Raw genomic sequence first — 19,143 nt, forward strand, 5'->3', positions numbered from 1 at the left:
AGAGTTTTTAAAAGGAACAACAACAAAAAGAATCATCTTGAGATGTGATAATTATATGAAATTCAAGTTTCAGGGTGCATAAACAGCTTTACTGAAACACAGGCACGTCTGTTCGTTTACATACTGCCTATGGCAGCTACAACAGCAAAGTTGAACGGTTAGTTGTGACAGAAACCGTATGGCCTGAAATATTAAAATCTGCTCCTTTACAGAAAAAGTTTGCTGACCCCTATCCTCGCGCATGCCATGCTCACACCTTTGCACTTGCTGTCACCTCTGTATGGAAATCACTCTTGGCCCCTTGGCTTTGTATGGCCAACTCCTTCTTGCCCTTAGGTCCTGGCTCAAATGTCACTTTCTCTTGTGGCCTTTCCTGAACTCTATCTAGAGACACCTAGCTCACTTTCACCTGCAATCTCCTTTGTAGCTCTTATCTGAAACTATCCTGCTCATTTACTTATGAGCTGTCTTTCTAGAAGAATCCAAACTTCCTGAGGGTGACCCCTGCCACTGCTGCAGCCCTAGTGACTGGCAGAGTGAGTATTTGTGAACTGCATGAACGCTGACCACGCTAGTTACTCCAGCCAGTCAAGCCTCCCTCAGGCCCCAGTCTCTCATAACCAAAGAGCCAAGCCTGAAGAGACTGCTCTGGCTTTGGGCATCAAAATAAAACCTGTTTATATTTCTCGAAGGTTTAAGAAGTTACATATAACAACTAAGTTGAGCTGTAAGTTAAGAACACAGTGTGCTTTATGTTTATGCCAACAGGAACGGGGTGGGGGGACCAGGGTCTACCACCTCCCAGCTTCTGGCAAGGAGTGGAGGAGTGACAGGTGCCCAGCACCTGCTTTGATCCTCCGCCTTCGTCTGCCCACTGCCTGTCACTGGGGCCTGGCATTTCAGTGGTATTCAGCTCTGATTAAAGCATAACCTCATGCTTATAAATAGAAACCTCTTTTAAACACTAATTAAAAATAACAAGCTGGCATTTGGAAACTCCTATAAACAAAAATATAAGAGCTGAAATAAACAGCAACAGTTGCACGTCTGATCTATGCTGAGATGGGTAAAAAGCTACACATGTCTTCTCTGGAGTTTTTCAATTAACTCCTGAATTTACATAAGGGTTTTAACATGTATAACAGTGCCCATCTTACCTTTTAAAATCTAATAATGAGCTGGCTTTTCTCGATTTACTCCATTTTAAGAATTGTGAAGTTAATTTTTAATAATATTTTATTTAACCCACCATGTCCCAAATATCATTTTGACACTGTAATCAATAAGAAGAAATTATTGAGACATTTTGCTTCCCCTTTTTATACTATGTCTCCAGTATCTGCTATGCATATTTCACACTTACAGCACGCCTCAATTCAGAACAGCCACATACCAAGTACTCAATAGCCACATGTGCCTAACGGCTGCCATATTGGACTGTACAGTTTTAAAATATTCATTTATTCTCAACTGAACACAAATCAAACCTACTTGCCTTTAAGGAGTTTTATATAAGAGAGACTGTGTGCTTTTTTACTTAAGATGACTAAATAATTTATTATTTTATATATTTAAAAAACCCTGGAACTCATCTTAGGATTCACATTGCATTCTTCACAATAAGCTAAAAGATATTAAGGACCCCATCATATTGCTTTCCCACAAGCATCCAATTTTGCTTTTCAAACCATGGCTGTTAGATTTAGTTTTCATCTCCTTTACACATGGCTCCTTTCCTGTCCTAACTGAATGCAACCAAGAAGCTCTGGCACATCTCAGCCAAGTTTCCTTAATGTGCAACAGGACGGCACCACCATCATGCACAAGATGACCCACCCAAGTTTATAATTTAAAAACATTCCACCCGCCTGCTCATTCCTTTAGGAGACTTATGTCCATCTTAATGATTTAAGATGAAAGAGGGAAAAACTTAGGACCTCAAAATACCCTGGTAATGACCAGGATCAGAGGCCCCCTGCTGGAGCAAGTGCAACCAGGGAAGCAGTTTACTCTTTGCTCAAAGTGCTGCTTTTCACTCGGAAGACACAGCATGGGATGCTGCTTAAAGAGTTCCAACAGTTTGGGATGCAATGGGATCATCGTTCTTCACCAACAGTGTAAATTCTGAGGGTGTTCCTGGTTACCTCTGCATCCTGCTCCGAGAGGTGGTACGTCCTCTCAAGTCTTTGCAGAGTTCGGGGATTCATAGTCTTCTGCTCCAGGAGATGCTCCAGAAGCAAGACCAGCTGGTCTGGAAGAAGCTGAGGACAAAACCAAACAGCCTGTGAAAATGCCATTCAGCTTACAAGAAATTAAACCCAAACGTTTAGACCAAAGACAGCAAATCCAGGGTAACCTGGGGACTCCCAGCAGCTGTCTGAAACATGGGAAGACTGGAGACTTTACTAGGGTAAAACCTCAAGGTTTACCTTGTATCCCCAAAGACACTGCATTCTGGGGCCTGATTAAGCCCTATTCTCCATGGTTTTTCATGTCAGCTCTATATTTAAGAGCAGATCAAAACTGTGTTTACCCTGTTTATTGTTTTAGGTTGTACACCATGAATTTTTTTTAAGGTGTACAACATGACGACTTAAATGTACACATACACTGTGAATGATAAAAAACTGTGCTTATCTTAATAAAACATTATCATGGTTTTATTAGATCTTTTTCTCTACAGCATGCATATGCCAAAAAAGGTCATTTAGCCTAGACAAATACTCAAGAAACCTTCTGATCTTAGGTAAACACATGGAAGTTTAACAGAAATAAGCAACTTTCAGATTTCCTTCTTTAGCATGTGTCTTGCAAATGTACACCAAGAAATAAAGAGCATGTAATGAAACTAGAACCATGTTTCACAATCCCTCCATTATAAAAACTGTAAGTTTACTATTCCATTAAAAAGAAGGTTGTATGTATGAGTATACACACACACACACACACACACACACACACACACACAACCACACAAGGTCACTCAGATCCCTGAGTTTTCATACAGGGTAAGTAAAAATGGTATTACCACTTAAGGGCAAAGAGAGGAAGATGTTTTTATATGGTTCAAAAATAACACAAACTAATCTGTGAACAAACAATACTTGTGAAATCCAAGAACTTAAAATATCTGTCTTATTCACTCTTGTACCACAGTGCCTAGATCAGCCTCTAGCACGGAGCAGCACACAAACTGTTAACAGAAGAAAAAAAATCAATTTAAGATACATCTTGTAGGAACCAAAATGTATTTATTCTAAAATGAAGGTTTTAAAATAATTACTATGAATTCCACTATTCTCGACATTTAGCTTTGCTCCATTCCTGATTATGCCCAGGCCAATCCTTGTCAACTAACCCAAATTTACAGTTCTGGAAGTCAATACTAGAGCAACAGAATATTCATAAGAACACCTGGATTTTAATCCCCATTTTATTACTCTAAAAGAAATTTCAAAAATTATTGGCTTCTCCCCTCTCTTTACCTTTCAGCCCCCAAGTGTGCACTGCACCTTTGCCTCCCCCTCCATTCAGACACACACTCTTCCAAAATGCGCTTGCAGGAAAACCCAGCAGAGACCGCATGCATGAAATTCACCACGTAATTCCACAAAGAAAGCATTTCTTATCTTTTCTCACCTCACCTTTCTAAGGTCTAATTAAACCGCCACTTCCCTCTAGACAGACAGACACAAATGCACAACACTTGATTCTTGGGTATTTTCATTTCGTAACACCACTCCATCCACTACAGAGTCATGCTGTGGATCCTCTCTCAGGCTGACAGGAGAAACAAGGTGCTTCAGCAAAACCAGAGGGTTACGATTCAGCACTGACCTGTGAGGTTATATATGAGAACACTTAATTTCCTTCCATTAGAACTACTGTGTTTGTAAGATGCTTTAAAGATATCAAATTACTATATACTAGTACAAAAACGCCATTTTTCCATTTTCTACAGTTTTAGACACATGAGGCTACTTTTATGATATTAAAAGAAATTTGCTGTTTTATAAAACAGACCAACTTCAGAACCACCAGCTTCTGGGGAGCACGCATGCCCTTGTATACCATCCGCACCATGAGCACTTGGCAGGCAGGCACTCGTGGCTGCCGGCAGAGGGAGGGGTCTTACCCAGCCTCTGGCATTCCTGACCAGGCAGCAGAGCTGACACTTTGTTCTCAGCCTTTCTTGTGGCCCCTCTTATTGTAGTTCCATCTTCTCAGCTCGGCCCAGCTGGGCCTGGCACCCAGGCTCCCCCTGCCCTCCTTCCCATCCATCTCACCCTGCAGCCTCCCTCTCTGGATCTTCCTTCCCTATGTTCCAAGAGGGGCCCCTTCTCTGGTGGAGGCTAAGCCTTCAGCCCCAGCCCTGAGTGTGCCCCTCATTCTCCCCTAAGGCCACTCTCCCTGATTGCCCTCTTGCATTTGAACCCTTCTCATGGAGTCTACCCTTTCTCCCCAAAATGGTCTCTCCCCACCTGCCCCACTACATCCCTTTCCAAAGTGTGCTCCCACGTGGCCCCCACCCTGTGGCGGCCTGGCCGGCCTAGGTGCCCGTCCAGCAGCAGCCCATCTGTCTGTACAGGGGCAGGGGAGGGGAGGGGAGGGTCCCAGATTGGGTCAGAATGGCTAGCCAGTCCTGCATCCCCATGGGCATGCTCAAAACTGGTCAGCAGTGCTTCTACAGGCAGCCAATCCAGGGCAGCAACAGCTACTCAAGAAGACCGCTTCTGGGGAAGGGCCCAGCCTGATACAGCACAGAACACCCATGGGCTGCGGGTGGCGGCCTTATTCTCTAACTAAGTGCAGCAGAACAAGCCCGGCCAATTTGCAGAACTGCAGAGAAGGGAAGAGTAGAAAGAAGAGCATCTCCCTATCACGTGCCTGCGCTTACAAAGAGGCCTATTGTTAGAACCCAAGCTTAGGATTTGGTTTAAACTAGAGAGACCCAGGGAGGAAAGAAACCCTGAGTAAGACGACTAGCTTGGTCCTCAACTTACCCCAGCTGGGTCTGACCAATAAACTCCTGTTTAAAGTCAGAGAATTACTAACATGGGAACCTATCAAAATATCTGGATTCACACTTTTGTATCTCTCGCAGTTTTCTTCTAAGCAAAAAGTTCATACACACCTGCACAGAGAAACAGAACCAGAAGGATCACTGAAAGTTTTTGTCCTCTCCTCATTTTATGCAATGGAAAAATATCTAAAGCCAAGCCCCCTGACTTAAGATGGGCAGCCGAGCTGGAAGGGAGGGAGTCAAGCCTTTGCGGTTCTTTGTTAAGTTTAATTTACTTCAATTGGAGAAAGGCAAAGAACAAGCATGCACACACCCCACCAGCTCTCCCTCCTCCTTCACTAAGGTGCCTGGCGGCTGCTTCAAGAACTGGCTTGCTCAGAGGTGGACAGGGGCACCAAGAACCAGCACAGAGGCTGAGAACATTCCTCCATGATGCTGAGAGGACTTCAGAATGGACTTGTGTAAATGACTCTCCATAGTAAAACAACCTGTAGCCATCTGGCTTTCAACTGTAATTCTTCCAGTTCGGTGGGGATGGGCGTGGGGGGGGGGGGGCTTGTACTTCAAATCGGTGATCAAATGCTATTTTAGTACACAGACAATAAAATTCAGTATCTCTCACTCACAAATGAGGAAGTAAACATTACATAATTTTTACATGAGATTACAGACCTTGAAAAAGAGAATACTGAAGCAAAACTGTGGTAAGAAGCTTGCTTTAATACAGCATATTTCTCTTTGTAAAATAAACACTTACTCCCTATAAAGCCACCCTATAATGAAAAAGAAATACTAAGTAATAAACCAAAATGTTCACAAAGCAACTGAGAGATATCATACACCAGCAAAAGTGTTCAGACACAGTGCCGGGTGCCACCCGCCCTGGCAGCAAGCACAGGGGCATTGGGAAATGCTCTGTGGGTCACTCCACTCCCACCCATGTAGAAATCAAATTAAATTTCACATGACTTCTAGGCCCACTGTATTTAATACAGCAGTATGGGGCGGTGGGGTGGAGACAGACACGGCTTTAGTCACAGCATGGAGTGATTAAGAAAAATAAAGCACATGCTTCAGAGCATTATCTCCTGAGAAAGCAGCTCCTTCCAACATTAGAAAAAGAACCTGCCTTTATTTCTGAGGGTCTAGTAGTGCTCACACCCACAGTTCAACAGTGATAGGAAGAGCAAGTTCTTTCCTTTGCACAAACTAGGAACTCACGATGAGGTTATTATTTTTTCCATATGGAAACCAGCTCGGTATTTTTAAGATGCATCTGCCTCAGAAACTTAGACAAAATAAGAGTGGGGTGCCAAAGTCACGTGGGCACTTGAAATAGAGAACTTCACAACACTGGAAAACTTACTCGAACACAAAAAATGAAACACCAAAGGAGGTCAATACATTGAGATTTGTTAAGAATTCTGGAAGTCTGTGTTCTTGCTCTAAACGTGGAGGATTCCATGGCTGCTAATTACCCAGAAATGCACAAAGAGAAAAAAAGTCTACCTCGTAATTTTTCCCAGTCAGCCTAAGGGTTGAGGCAAGCTTCACAAGTTTGAACAGTTCTGAAGAGTTCTTATACAGGCTCTTGGAAAGAAAATATGGATTTTCCAAACGCACCCTCCTAGTCTACAAGTAGCACAAAGAAAATGAACCTTGACTCTTCCAGAAGCCTAGAAACCTCCTTCTACTGTCACGGGGGCATCACTCACTCCTGGCTCCCTGAAGACCAACCACACAACTGAGGTCCTCCACCACTTCTTCTATAAGCAGGACTCCGAAAGGGCCAGCTAGGCTCCTAGATCAGAAAGTGCCCCGTACGCATCTCACTACTGACCTTCCACAGGCAGGACCAACACAGGGAACCCGGGGCCCGCGAACATCCACGTCCACTGCCTGCACCCCTCCAAAAGCAAAGGAGGGCACCTCCCCTCACAGGCCAGCTGGCACGCTGCAGCCACACACGAAGGAAGTCTCAGACTCCCAGACGGGGAATGAGCCTAGGACTAATGCAGCCACCGACGGACAGTGGCGTGAGTTCTATTATTACCCCACTATCACTCTGGGATCTGTGCCTAAATGAAGCATGCTTCCTCCCTGATGCCATTTCCTTTTATCCTGGCTGGAGACTAAATGCAGATCAATGGGGGCAAAATACATATGATGTCACTTCAATTTACAGCAATGGCCTCCCTCTCTTTCGGTCTGCCTGAAATACACAGAAAGATCAATTCTTCCCAAAAATGGTTAAAAAATGCTTAGGGAGCATTCTTCTTCCAGAAAAGCATGCTCTGCTATATTTGTCTGTGTTACTACGGCAGGAACTGTTTACACTGAACAAAAACAGAAAAAATGGGGGAGGGAGGAAAAATCTCAAGTTCTCCTGTACACTGGCTTAAATTCAACACACGCAGGGTCCAAACCAGAATTGGGGAGGCTGACCTCTGAAAGTCACATGTATTCTGGCATAGAGGCACAAAAGAGACAGCAGTTCTCCTTTGCCCGTTGGATTAAAAAGGTAATCCTACAGATATAAAAGGTCTTTTTAATAAGATTTCCCCCAAAGTCTAACAAATTCCTTTCTACTCTTCCCAGAAAACACATCCACCACACTACGCACCCTCAGGTGCCCCGAAGAGTATCAGAACTCTGGTGAAGTTGACCTTGCCTACTCCAAACACTGGCCAGGACCATGGTTCTCACTTCATTGTTTGTATAGGATCTTTCATCTGTCACTTTCTTAATGACAAACATTGTTAAGTGACAAAAATGGACTATTTGATAATATATACATAGGAGAGTGTCTGGCCAAGAGCTGTTGTCAACAAGGATATCGTGATATAATTAAAATGGTTTTAGTCTAAAATAGTAACTTATATAGAAGAAAAACACAATTGTTCTGAACTGCTTCTAGAAACAAAACTTACAAAAGAAAAACCATCCTTTCCATGTTGAAGAAAAACAATACATTTTAAAGAATTGACGAATTTAAGAATTAAAGTCTCTGGTTCATATTATTTTGGGGACATAAATTTGATTTGCCAACCAATGAAAGTCACTAAATAAAATTAAAAGTGAAAATAATTTTCTTCAAAATAAAGAAATCAATGAATAGATCCAGCATAATCAGTATTTCTGATTATCAAACATCTTTAGGGAGTATGTCTATAGACAAATTTTAGGAAAATTCAAGCAGAAGCAAATATTTATATAATTCAGTTCACACAGAAAAAAAGCATATTTACTATATTTTGGGGAAAAGAATTCTAACAGCTACAGTTGAAAAAGACTACCAAACTTTTGAGCCATAGTTTGGCTGTGGTGCTTCCAAAAGTGACACCACAGTGACCAAAACAGACACCATCATTAGCAAAGAGTACCTGAAATAATTCATTGGCATAAATCATTCTCATATCTCACTCATGTCAGATTATAAGGGTCAAATTTTCATGTGCTAACACTTCCCTAACTTTTGTAAAAAATATTACCCAAACTATATGCAATTTGATACAAAGCATATTATTTAAACTACATTAAATGAAGTCCTCCTGTCAACTCTTATAATCATGTGTACACTTATGGTTTATGTTATAACACAGTTTGAAAATAAATCTTTGTAAACACTCAAACTGAAAATTCCCAAGTATTTTATAAGAGATTCTTGGTATCTTTGCGTCTGCCTTCCCTATTCAGGAACTTGCCAGACCAATAACCAAAGGGGCCAAAGGGAGACCATTCCTGATCTGAATTTTATGCTTCTCAAGAAAAACATGGCTCATGAAGAAGAAACTATAAATTCCTAAGTGATTCAGTCCATTCACCCTGCCAGGACAACACTCATGATCCACGCAGGGCTTGTTTAAGGCTTTCTAAAGAATCTGGAACACTTGAAAGGCTCAGAGAATACGTCTAACTCTTCTCGTATTCACAGGTTTTTGGTTTGTTTTTTCTTTTAATAGAAATCTGCTTCTTTTCCTTTCTTTAGAATTAATGCTCTTATCTAAGTTAATATTGTATTTAATAATTGATTTATTTATCTTAAGAGTGTACATTTTATGAATCTGAGTTCCTAAGTTATAAAGTGATATTTTCTAATTCAAAATTCTGGTTGCATACCAACTAATTTATGACCTCCAAAAGTCCACCATATGAATATACCTTTACTGTGAAAACTGTCAGTCAAAATCTGTGTGTCAAAATCGTGGCTATGGTATATAACCATCACACAACAGAATATTACACAGCTATTAAAAAGAATGAGATGTTAACTGTTTCTGTAATATGCTGAGATGGAGAGAAATATTATTAAGTGGGGGGAAAGTTAAGAACAGAACGTAGACTATGGCTGAATTTGCGTGAATAATTTTCTAAAGATATACAAAAAGGAATTAAGTAACTCTTCACATCAACTTTTTCTCTGAGTAACCTACATGAGCAGCTAGCTGCCTGGCCTTTTTCTTTTTCCTGCCTCCAGATCAAGCTGAACTATTTTTCTTAAAATACGTTAAAAATTTCCCAATAATTTACTTCAAGGAGAGAAGATCCACTTTATGAAGAAATTTAATACTGCAATCTAAGCACTGAAATGCGTAAATGATTAAAGCACATGCTCTAACAAAATACTGAGCTAGCAACCTGGAAACCAGGGGCTTCTATAAAGCAGTTAGAAGCAGATCCCCTAGCAGGAGTGTGCACCAAGAATTCTATCAGAGCCTCTGTATTCTTAGTCATAACAACAGTATTTCAAAGCAACATAGATCTCAAAAGTTCTGATGTCAATACTTCTCTACGTAGAGATGAATACCATTAAATGTAAGACATAAGTCCTGTGCGAGCAATGCGTGAAAACTGCAATTTTAGAGCAGCTCCCTCACTGTGATCTATTGAAAGTCAGCGTTCGACATAAGGGTTTATAAGAAATAAAGAATAAAAAAGAAAAAAAAAAAAAAGAAATATTGAAAGATTTTAAAATTTTCCAAATGCTTTGCAAATATACATGAAGCACTGCATCAGTCACGTGCTCAGATTTTTATGTTGTCATTTATAATATAAATGAACCATCAAATATTTTCAGAGTTTTTTCCAAGGGAAAAACCAGTAACTGTAATTTCATTCAAACCAGAATTTCTTCCTATCTTTCTTCAACTTCCGCTATTACCCCCAATATATCAAAATCAGATCATCTGCGAGGGATTATTTGTTACAAATTTAACACTTCTAGAAAATAACTGCATCAACATTAGATTCTTCTGGGTAACATTCAGTTGAGTTTATTTTCTATAGCTAGCCCTATGTTCCTGGAAAAAAAGTGATAATATGCACAAAATTAAGGTGTTCATATGCACAAATACAAAATCCTTAGGAATATTCAGTCTGAAAACAGTTTTCCTCTATAAGTTACAGGTGATTAGCAAATTGCGGGGGGGGGGGGGGGGGGGACACCTAAGCATTTACCGAAATTAAGCTCCTTAAAATTTTATGGACAAAAATAGGATCCTCCTCTTTTAAGTTTAAACAAGAATAACTGAGTTCAAATAAAACCATATTTCAACTTCTATAAAAAGAATGTACCTTTTTAAGGCAACTCGCTAAGGGATGGGAACCCTATCTTGCTCATTTCATGTGCCACCTACCTCATGCCAGATACTCAAATGTTTATCAAATTTAAATAAAGGACTTAATGTCCAATACAGTAAGATGGAGTAATACAGAAAAATGACTGCAAGAACAGCTGTGAAGCAACCATTCAGTGATTTAAATAAAATTATATTGAAAGAAAATTTACATAGCTACACATGAAAATTCAAGCCAGAAGTGATTCTCACTTCTAAACGAAAACGAATCCAAAAATACACAACTTGAATATATCAATTTTAAAAGTTTTGTAAACCTTCTGTATAATAGATTCTTACTCTAAAAGCGAATGGTAAAATAACGGAAATGCCTCCTCAATTATAATCGACTGTAATCAACAAAATGATGGTTCTGCGATGTTTTTAAAGAACTAATCTAATGAATAAGCTAGACTGCAGGGTTTGTAACAACCCATTCTGCGCTAAATGCAAAGACTCAATAGTATGTCTTACAAAGACCTGTCCCTTTGCTTTCCACAGTCTCCTTGTTAAAACTTGTTATTACAGATTACATTTTTAAAAATTATCAAAACTAACATCTACAAAAAAGCCACAAAAGCATTTTAGAGATAATGACACTAACAAGAGTTGCAAGGTGAGAAAAAGACAAGAAACAGAAGGAAGGAGAAACGAAGTCATACTCTGGCGCTCGACTCAGACAAACGACTTGGGAACGGACACACACATAGACTCAACAAATTTTTAAGGAGAGAGCATAATTTACAAGCAAATTTCACTCTTGGGTATTTATTCTGGTGTAAAATACTAACATTCCATTACTCCTAGTTCCTGTCCTTTCTTCTTCATAGGTCCACAGTCAAAACAACATAAATACCTTTTTGATTAGATTTTAATTTCTACTGTTCTTCTTACATTTTCTACCAAACCCAAACTACGAATAAATATTAACCACACGTCCACAATTTGTTGTGGTTTCTGTCATAAAGTTGACAAAGAAACATATCCTTAGGGATATGTATAGCCAACCACAACTAAAGAAAAACTGGGGGGGGGAGGGGGGTATGAGGTGGAAGAGGGTAGGAGTCCAACTACAAGAATTATTGCTGGAAAAATAAAGGAACAAAGTTTTTACTTAATAAAACTCTGTCGAGAGTATTGCACAATTTACTATCCAATGTCTCAGTTTTCTTTCACAGAATGATTTAATGTATATAAAGCACAGGAGTCAGATTTCACTCAAATTCTGTACACTTTTGGATTCTAGTCCAGACGTTTTATACCCCGGATTAACTCTGAAAAGTTTTATAAGGAATAGAGCAAAGAATTAACTTCTTAAGGGTCACTTAGAAACTTACAGAAATTCGTATTATTGAAAAAAACATGGACTTAAGAGCTTCAGGAAAAAGAAAGGCAAAGAACAAGTTTCACATACTTTCAAGAAATGTTTCCCTCATTTTTAACTCTTCCTTTTCTCTCTTCCACCTCAATACCAGTGCAGCTGAAGGGAATAAAAGCTCTTAATGGGTCAGCATTTTGTATGGAAGAGAAATGGCTGTCTTACAGATGCACATCATGTGAGAAAGTAAAACAAACAGGTGAATGGAAAACAGAACAATAAACTACATGGACATGAATGATGCCAGGTTTGTTTACCCCAAAGTTGCAGGCTATGTACCAAGGGCTGAATAATTCATAAATTAATGTACTTTCCATCACGATAAGAACTATTCCCAGCTAAACCAGAGACTGAAATAGTGTTATAAAAATGTTCTTTTAAAGCTAAACACACTCCTTACTGCTATCAGAATTCAGACATTAAAATCTCACGTCTACTGTGAGCTCCAGCTTGGACTCATGGCCCGGAGCAGCCGGAAGCTGGTACAGGAGCAGGAAATCTGAAATTCGGCCTTGTTTGCTGCCATAGAAAAATCCTCTCATGTGAATTCAAATACTTCAAAGTCAATCAAGAGAAGTAAGTCTTCAAAGATGAAAAATAGATACATACCTAAAATCCTAGTAGGTCTGAGACCTACCAAAACCTTTTCATAGGTGTTGGTTGGCATAAAGCTGATTAAACCTAAGATACCTTTTCTGGTAACAATCTAAAATCTCAAGTATTGCAAGTTATTCCTAATAGACTCGTAAAGAAATGTCATACAAATTGTAGTTAAGTTTTAGCATTTCTATTCTTTTCATATCTGCCTTTATGTATATATAATATGCTTATATAAGAAAAATTCGGTATTATTTTATCAGCGTAATACATTTTAATAGCACAGAACTTTTGGAAATTACAGGAAATGTTAAGACATTTCTAAGTTTTTGAATTGCTTATTCAATTTTCATGAAAAACAGTCAGTCTGCGAAAAACCGAACTTTCCCTCCCCTGAGTATCCAAGCTTATCTGTTTTATGAATTAACTTAGAATTTATGTTAAAAAAAAAAAAAAAGAGGGAGCAATCAAACCGTTTTCTTTGTGTAGGTTTTAAGAAATTTTTCTTATATAATTAAAACTAAAAAAAGAGAAACTTTAAAAAATGTTTACTTCCTGCAACTGTGCTTTTATCGAAGTTACAACATACCAATAATAATCTACACATTCTATTCCGAAGTGAAGCTTGACTTGCTTATAACAAATCAACCTGAAGAACCAGTGATCACAGATCCCCCCCACCAAAAGGAAAAGTGGACACAAAGATTTTTAAATTTACTAAATGCAACCTCACAGGTTGAGAACCACTTTTCTGCTGACTTCACAATGTAGGGTGTCTCATCTCAGAACTTTACAAGTAATAGTTACCTTTGAGACAGAAATAAAACATGAATAGGCTGCTCCCTCCAGGGCAACCCTAACAAACTTTTCCTTAGAGTCAAAGTTTAAAAACTGGTCTACATTTCCATCTAAGAATGTTTTCTAGGAATTGAGACCAAAGACCAGAACCCCTCTAAGTTAGCACACACCCCTTAACAAAGAGGAAAGAGAACAGTAAGTTAACCTGCAGAACATTTCTAAAGAAGGCTCTAGTCTGAAGCAGTAATTTGTTGTTACTCTTTTCCTGATGGATTTGTCCTTCAAGTAAGCTTTCTTGAGCACTTCAGAATGTATCTGTTTACCTGATGTGTCTTCCTTGAAGGCTTGATAAATAAAATACACAAAAAATTACAATACCGACACCCACGCCCTTGAATGCACTCAAAGTTTAAAACGTTTACAAGTACAACGGCGTGAAAACAAAGGCAAGAGCCCGTCAGAAGCACCCCACAGTATTTTTGAAGGCAACCAGAACTCCCATTCACATCAAATGATACCACCACGGTAGTGGGAATGCAAACTCCACAGAATGGGCTGCTCTCTATAAGCAGATAAGGACAGGATTATGAAGCAGAACGAATACGAGTGAACCAAACTTGGCTTTCTTTCCTGCTAAAGCTCATTTGGTGGAAAGACTGAGGTTAAAAGGAGGAAAATGAGAAAGGATTTGGTAGACGGAGAAGAAACCACCTTAATTCTCCTAACGAACACCAGCTGACGGCCCCGGGCTCCCGCAGCTGTCAGACGGGGCGGGCTGCGGCGGGCGGACCCGACTTGTAAAGAAGAAAACGGCTTACTTACTGAGGCTCCCGTCGGGGCGCAGGCCAGAGCCTGGAGTCCTCCCGGATCCGTCCCGGGCGCCGGCTGATATCGGCAGCGCCCGCCGCGCGCGCCGCCTCCTCCTCCCGGGCCAATCCCCGGAGAGGCCGCCGCCGCGCCTGCCCGCCCCGCCCCGCGCCGCGCGGCCAGCCGGGCCGGGTTCCCACCGCGCGGCGCCCCTTCCCAGCCACACCCCTGGCCCCCACCCCGCCCCCGCCAGTCAGCTCCCACCCAGTAATTACTCTAATTAGAAGTTTTAGTCTCAGCAGTTAAACAATGTACGAACCAGTCCCAACACAGCCTGCAATTCAAACGGCTTTGAGAACAAAGGCAATCATAGCTGTAGCAATTTTTCCTCTAATTTATAGAATGTGAAGACTTTCTGTCGTTGCTCACTGTACTTAAAACAAGTTTAACCTCTAGTGTACATGCCACTTCACTTTCCATTTGTATGGAAAAACACCAGACCATGCCCTTTACAACAAAGAAAAAAAGAAAAAAAAACACTGTTTTCAAAAAATGAATATTGAACTGATGAGTTTAGTCCCTCCTGCGGAACATTCACAAATGTTCCTGGATCACCTGGTAGAAAGGTAAAAGATGTACAAAGATGCGGGAGGGCTGTTTTGTTTACAGTTTACAGATTATGTGAATAAAAGGGAAACAAACTACCCAGGGCATCTTTATAGTAAACAATCTGCATAATTCTTAATTAGTACTGGTGGAAGTGATCAGGCCTATTTTCCCCAGAAATTTATTAACCGTCCATTCACAGTTCTGAGTATTAATCTCTTCAGCCTAGTTTGAGATGTACAGGAGATATTTCAAGATGAGGAAAATTATACCCATAAAATATGTGCTTAGAAAAATAAAACCAAACACCAAAAACAAAAAAGGCTTTCTGTACTTTCTTTTCCAGTACTGGTTTGATCTTTAAAGCAATCTGCATCCATTTTAGAACTACTGAACAATTTAGAAATTAAGTTCATGTGAAAGATTTTTTAAAAATAGGCAATGAACTATTGGAGTAGAAAAATAATAAAACAACCACTACGAAAACGCTGCATAAAACAGGTTGTATGACTCATATGTCTTCCCCTTTCAATCTATATATTTCAAAAACATTTTCATTTTTTTCAAAATTCCAGGTAACTAGTTTTCCGTCCCACTCCATGCATTTACTAGATATGTTCTAAAATTTCTCCGTTTTTAAATGAAGGAAATCTTAACTGCCACATTATGGAAAATTAATTTAGTACCTTATTTTACTACAAAATGCTATTTTTGTTTAGCAGCTAAATTTGCCTCTCTAAATACTAATATGACAGATATCTGAACACAATGTAAAGTTCCACTGCAGTAACCACTTTGAAAGTTAATCTCTTTTAATAAGAAAAGCAGCTAATTTCAAGTTAAAACAAGTAGAAAATAAGAAACAAAACCAAATGCAAACACTTTCAAATGCTAATGTGTCTACCTCACCTAAAACTTTAATGTCCTGAAAGTAAGATGACATTCTTCAATGCTTAAACTAAGAAAACCAGGTGCCTGGGAAATAAAAACTTTAAAAGGACTCCCAAACACTTGTTCTGCAGGTGAAATAAACATGACGAGCAACTGAGGACGCAGGTAGAAAGCGCCTGCAAGGAAAATGTAATATTCCCCCCAAACTTATTTTTCCAAAATTCCCCAACGAGTCAAGATCTAAATCTTTAAATAGCTTTAAAAGTTTTCTTAGCTAAGTTTATCTCTTGTGTGCAAGACAGGACACCACGCTTTAAATGTTAAGAACATTAATAAGGTTTATGCATATTTTCAAATGTATCAGAACATTTCAAATTTTTAAATGAATTTTTTCAGTTTGAAAAATGCATGATATCTACCTTCAGATAATTAACAAATATTCTTCAGTGAGAGACAAGAATAAAAAAAATTTACAAAATATACCAAAATGTTCTTGTAAAAGTAAACATCTAACGGCCAAGCACCATGCTGCTATCAACCTGACACAAACTTATTTTAGAATTTACTATTAAACGCAAAAAGCTGCTGCTGATTAAGCTGTTGATCACATCTGCAATTCTGCTTTAAATTGAAAGGTAAAGCAAGACTTCAGATAAAAACCACATACCACATACTGTCCTGAGAGTATCTCCACCTAAGACAGAGTTCTCACCATCACCGCAGACTTCATTTCTCACTGATTCCAATACTATTTGTTCAAGCTCTTTTTATAATTACCATTTCCCGTTTTGCAAGTCAAATCAATAGCCCTATCCCCATAAAATTATTATTTTTTTGAAAGAAACCCTATCTCGGAAACGTTTTACTCTCTTCTTTCTAAGCAGAGCGCAGTCGTTTGCTGGCCAACAGTGCTTGGAGCCACCTGTGCATCGCCCAGCTCCCACCGCCCTTCAAAGCGGGGGTGGGTGACTCCTTTCCAAAGCAAGTCCCCAGACGGCACTACCAACCCCGCAGGGCCCGCTGGGCAACGCTGCCCTAAATCCCTGCACATCCTGCTCCCCGCTCTCGACTAACTTCATCTAAGTTTAATTACGGGGGCTGACATCTGTCCCCGGAGCACGTTCGTCTCTCAAAGCCAAGAATGACCCAAATTAGAAGCACGAGGACAATGGATTATGAAGGGAAGAGACCAAAATTACAGTGCCCAGCTCTCAGTGGAACTGCGGCTGTGGTGCAGCAATCGATCTGAGCAACTCTCTTGGTTCCACAGCCGAGGTCCTGGTGAACGCGGAATCCCTCATTACGGACAGAAACCCTTAGCTCTTCGCCAGAGGACCGAGCCACCAGCGACCGTCCACCAGGAAGGCGCAGTCGGTCTCCGCAGGGAAGATGGGGGCGGGGGGGGGCGGAGGGCCGATTTAGGGAATCTCATGTGAATCCAGCCCAAAAGCCGGGCTCCAAAGCCGGGAGCACACCTAAACAACAAGGGTTTAGGTGTGCTAAACCTAAACCAAGCAAGCGGTTCTTCCTCCATGCCCTGGACCCTCACCCGACACCGACCGCGAGGCCCCAGCTAAAGTCGGCCGCCCACGCCACTGCCCAGGGCGGCCTCACGGCCTGAGCATCAGCCCACCGCGCGTGCGGAGGCACTGTCAGCGCGAGACGGAAAGGGGGTGCGGCAGGGACGCAGCGCCACCCACGGAGCGGCATCCTGGCCCTGGCCCTGCCCCCGCTCCCCCCCCCCAAAGCTGCGGCCCCCTCCCCGCACCACGCACTGCGTGGCCCGATGCGGGCCCTGCCTGGTGCAGGGAATGAAACTACCCCTAATTAAACACTAGCGTCCTTTCCTCCGAACACACAAATAGCAGGCACTAGGAGCACCTTTCCGCTGACGAGTCACCTACAACCCGGGTCTAATCCTGCCGGGCTACTCACCTAGTGACCCTGGGCACAAGCTCTGCGACTTTCCTTCTCTCATCCATTAAAAACTCGACCCAACTCTTGAGTTGTCAGGAAATCAGGAAACACTCTTGGCGTCCACTTTGCTCGCTCCTGGGCGTGAATTAACACTGGCCCACCCTCCTCCTCAAAGCTCCTTAAAAGACCAACTGTGCAGACAAGTAGCAGAGGGTGAGGAATGCAACCGGTGACCCTACCAAAATAACCAGCAAATGTAAACCAGTTGCCCAAGAAACTCCTTTCTCATCCCTGATTTCCAGCGCCCCCCTTTAGTAAATCAGACCTGCCCTGTTGCAAGAACCTGGATTATTAAACCCATTTTGCCCACCACCGCCAGGCTGGGCGAGTTTCACTAATGCACAACTCTGACCCCGGCCTTCCCATCTTTCTGTCCTCTGACGAAAACAATGACATGTATGCCCCCATGTGTGTTGTTCAATATGCTCATTTCCAGTTTCAATCCCAATATGAACTGATATCCCCCTGCCTGGAATTCTCTTGCTCTCCCTCTCTGTGAATCACTTTTCAAGGGCTACCTTTTTCAAGAACCCTTCCAGAAACAATTTTTGCTTTCTGGGTTTTGTTCTCTCATTCATTCCCATGTAGGCAGTTCTATTCCGCCATGTAACAGAATCATTAGAGTGCTACTGTGCGTATGCTCAAATTTCTGAGCTCCTTGCAGGCCTGGGATGTCTTCTCTGAATCTCCCCACCTGCCAGGACCCACCACAGTCAATTTTGCATTAACATAACCTGTCTTGTAACAAGATCAAAGTTTCGATCTTGTGCCCATCAGCGCTAATTTTTAGCAACTAAATGATGAAAATTTGTTAAAATAGGTTCAACCTTAGAAAAATTTTAAGATAATAACTTTTTTAAAAGGCTTACACTATTAATTTCACAGGCAAAGAAAGCCATTACAGGTAAATGTCGTATCTATTTCAGGGACATTTTCTACTAGGAAGCTGTTGACAGCTTAACCACTGCAGCTCTGCTTTATGCAAATGCAGGTGGCGCTTTTCTCCCAGGGAACTTAACAAATTATTATCTCAGTTGACTTTGCCATGGCCTTGAGGGGGGCAGGACGGGCAACACAGTACCCAAAACCTTAAAAGAAATGACTGGGGAAAAAGGAACCAGGAAAGTCTAGCCACTTAACACACAAGAACATGTACAAGAGTGGTTAAAACTACATAAAATTTTTACAGACGTGCACACCGAAAAGGATGTTTATAGTGTTAAAAATAGAGTATCATTTTTATTGGAGGTTCTCTTATGAAGTTGTGTTAATAAAAACAAATTACAGCACAAAAATGTTCACAAGACAAAACATAATTAATTCTAAAGTTAATAAAACTATAATAATTGGATCATTCTTTTGAATAGAGAAATGCCAATTTCCCCCAAACTAAAATTATAAATTATTTGGACGTCACACTTAAAATTCAGCAGTTGACGTTGGGTATTACA

At 40.8% G+C, this 19,143-nt stretch overlaps 1 protein-coding gene across 6 annotated transcripts in view; it reads right to left on the minus strand.

The window, feature by feature from the left end:
* The window catches only part of AOPEP (aminopeptidase O (putative)), a 371,493-nt gene that overhangs the window by 29,591 nt on the left and 322,759 nt on the right, over nucleotides 1-19,143 (minus strand). For 5 of the 6 annotated variants that reach the window (XM_059924474.1, XM_059924470.1, XM_059924472.1 and 2 more), the window contains one exon: nucleotides 2,145-2,261. In XM_059924474.1, the coding sequence (XP_059780457.1) occupies nucleotides 2,145-2,261 (117 nt within the window). Of the gene's footprint in view, nucleotides 1-2,144; nucleotides 2,262-3,644; nucleotides 3,838-19,143 lie in introns of those variants that run through there. The other variant, XR_009503627.1, reaches the window with a different exon arrangement.

Source organism: Balaenoptera ricei, chromosome 6 (assembly GCF_028023285.1).
Source record: "Balaenoptera ricei isolate mBalRic1 chromosome 6, mBalRic1.hap2, whole genome shotgun sequence".
NCBI classification, from domain to species: Eukaryota; Metazoa; Chordata; class Mammalia; order Artiodactyla; family Balaenopteridae; genus Balaenoptera; species Balaenoptera ricei.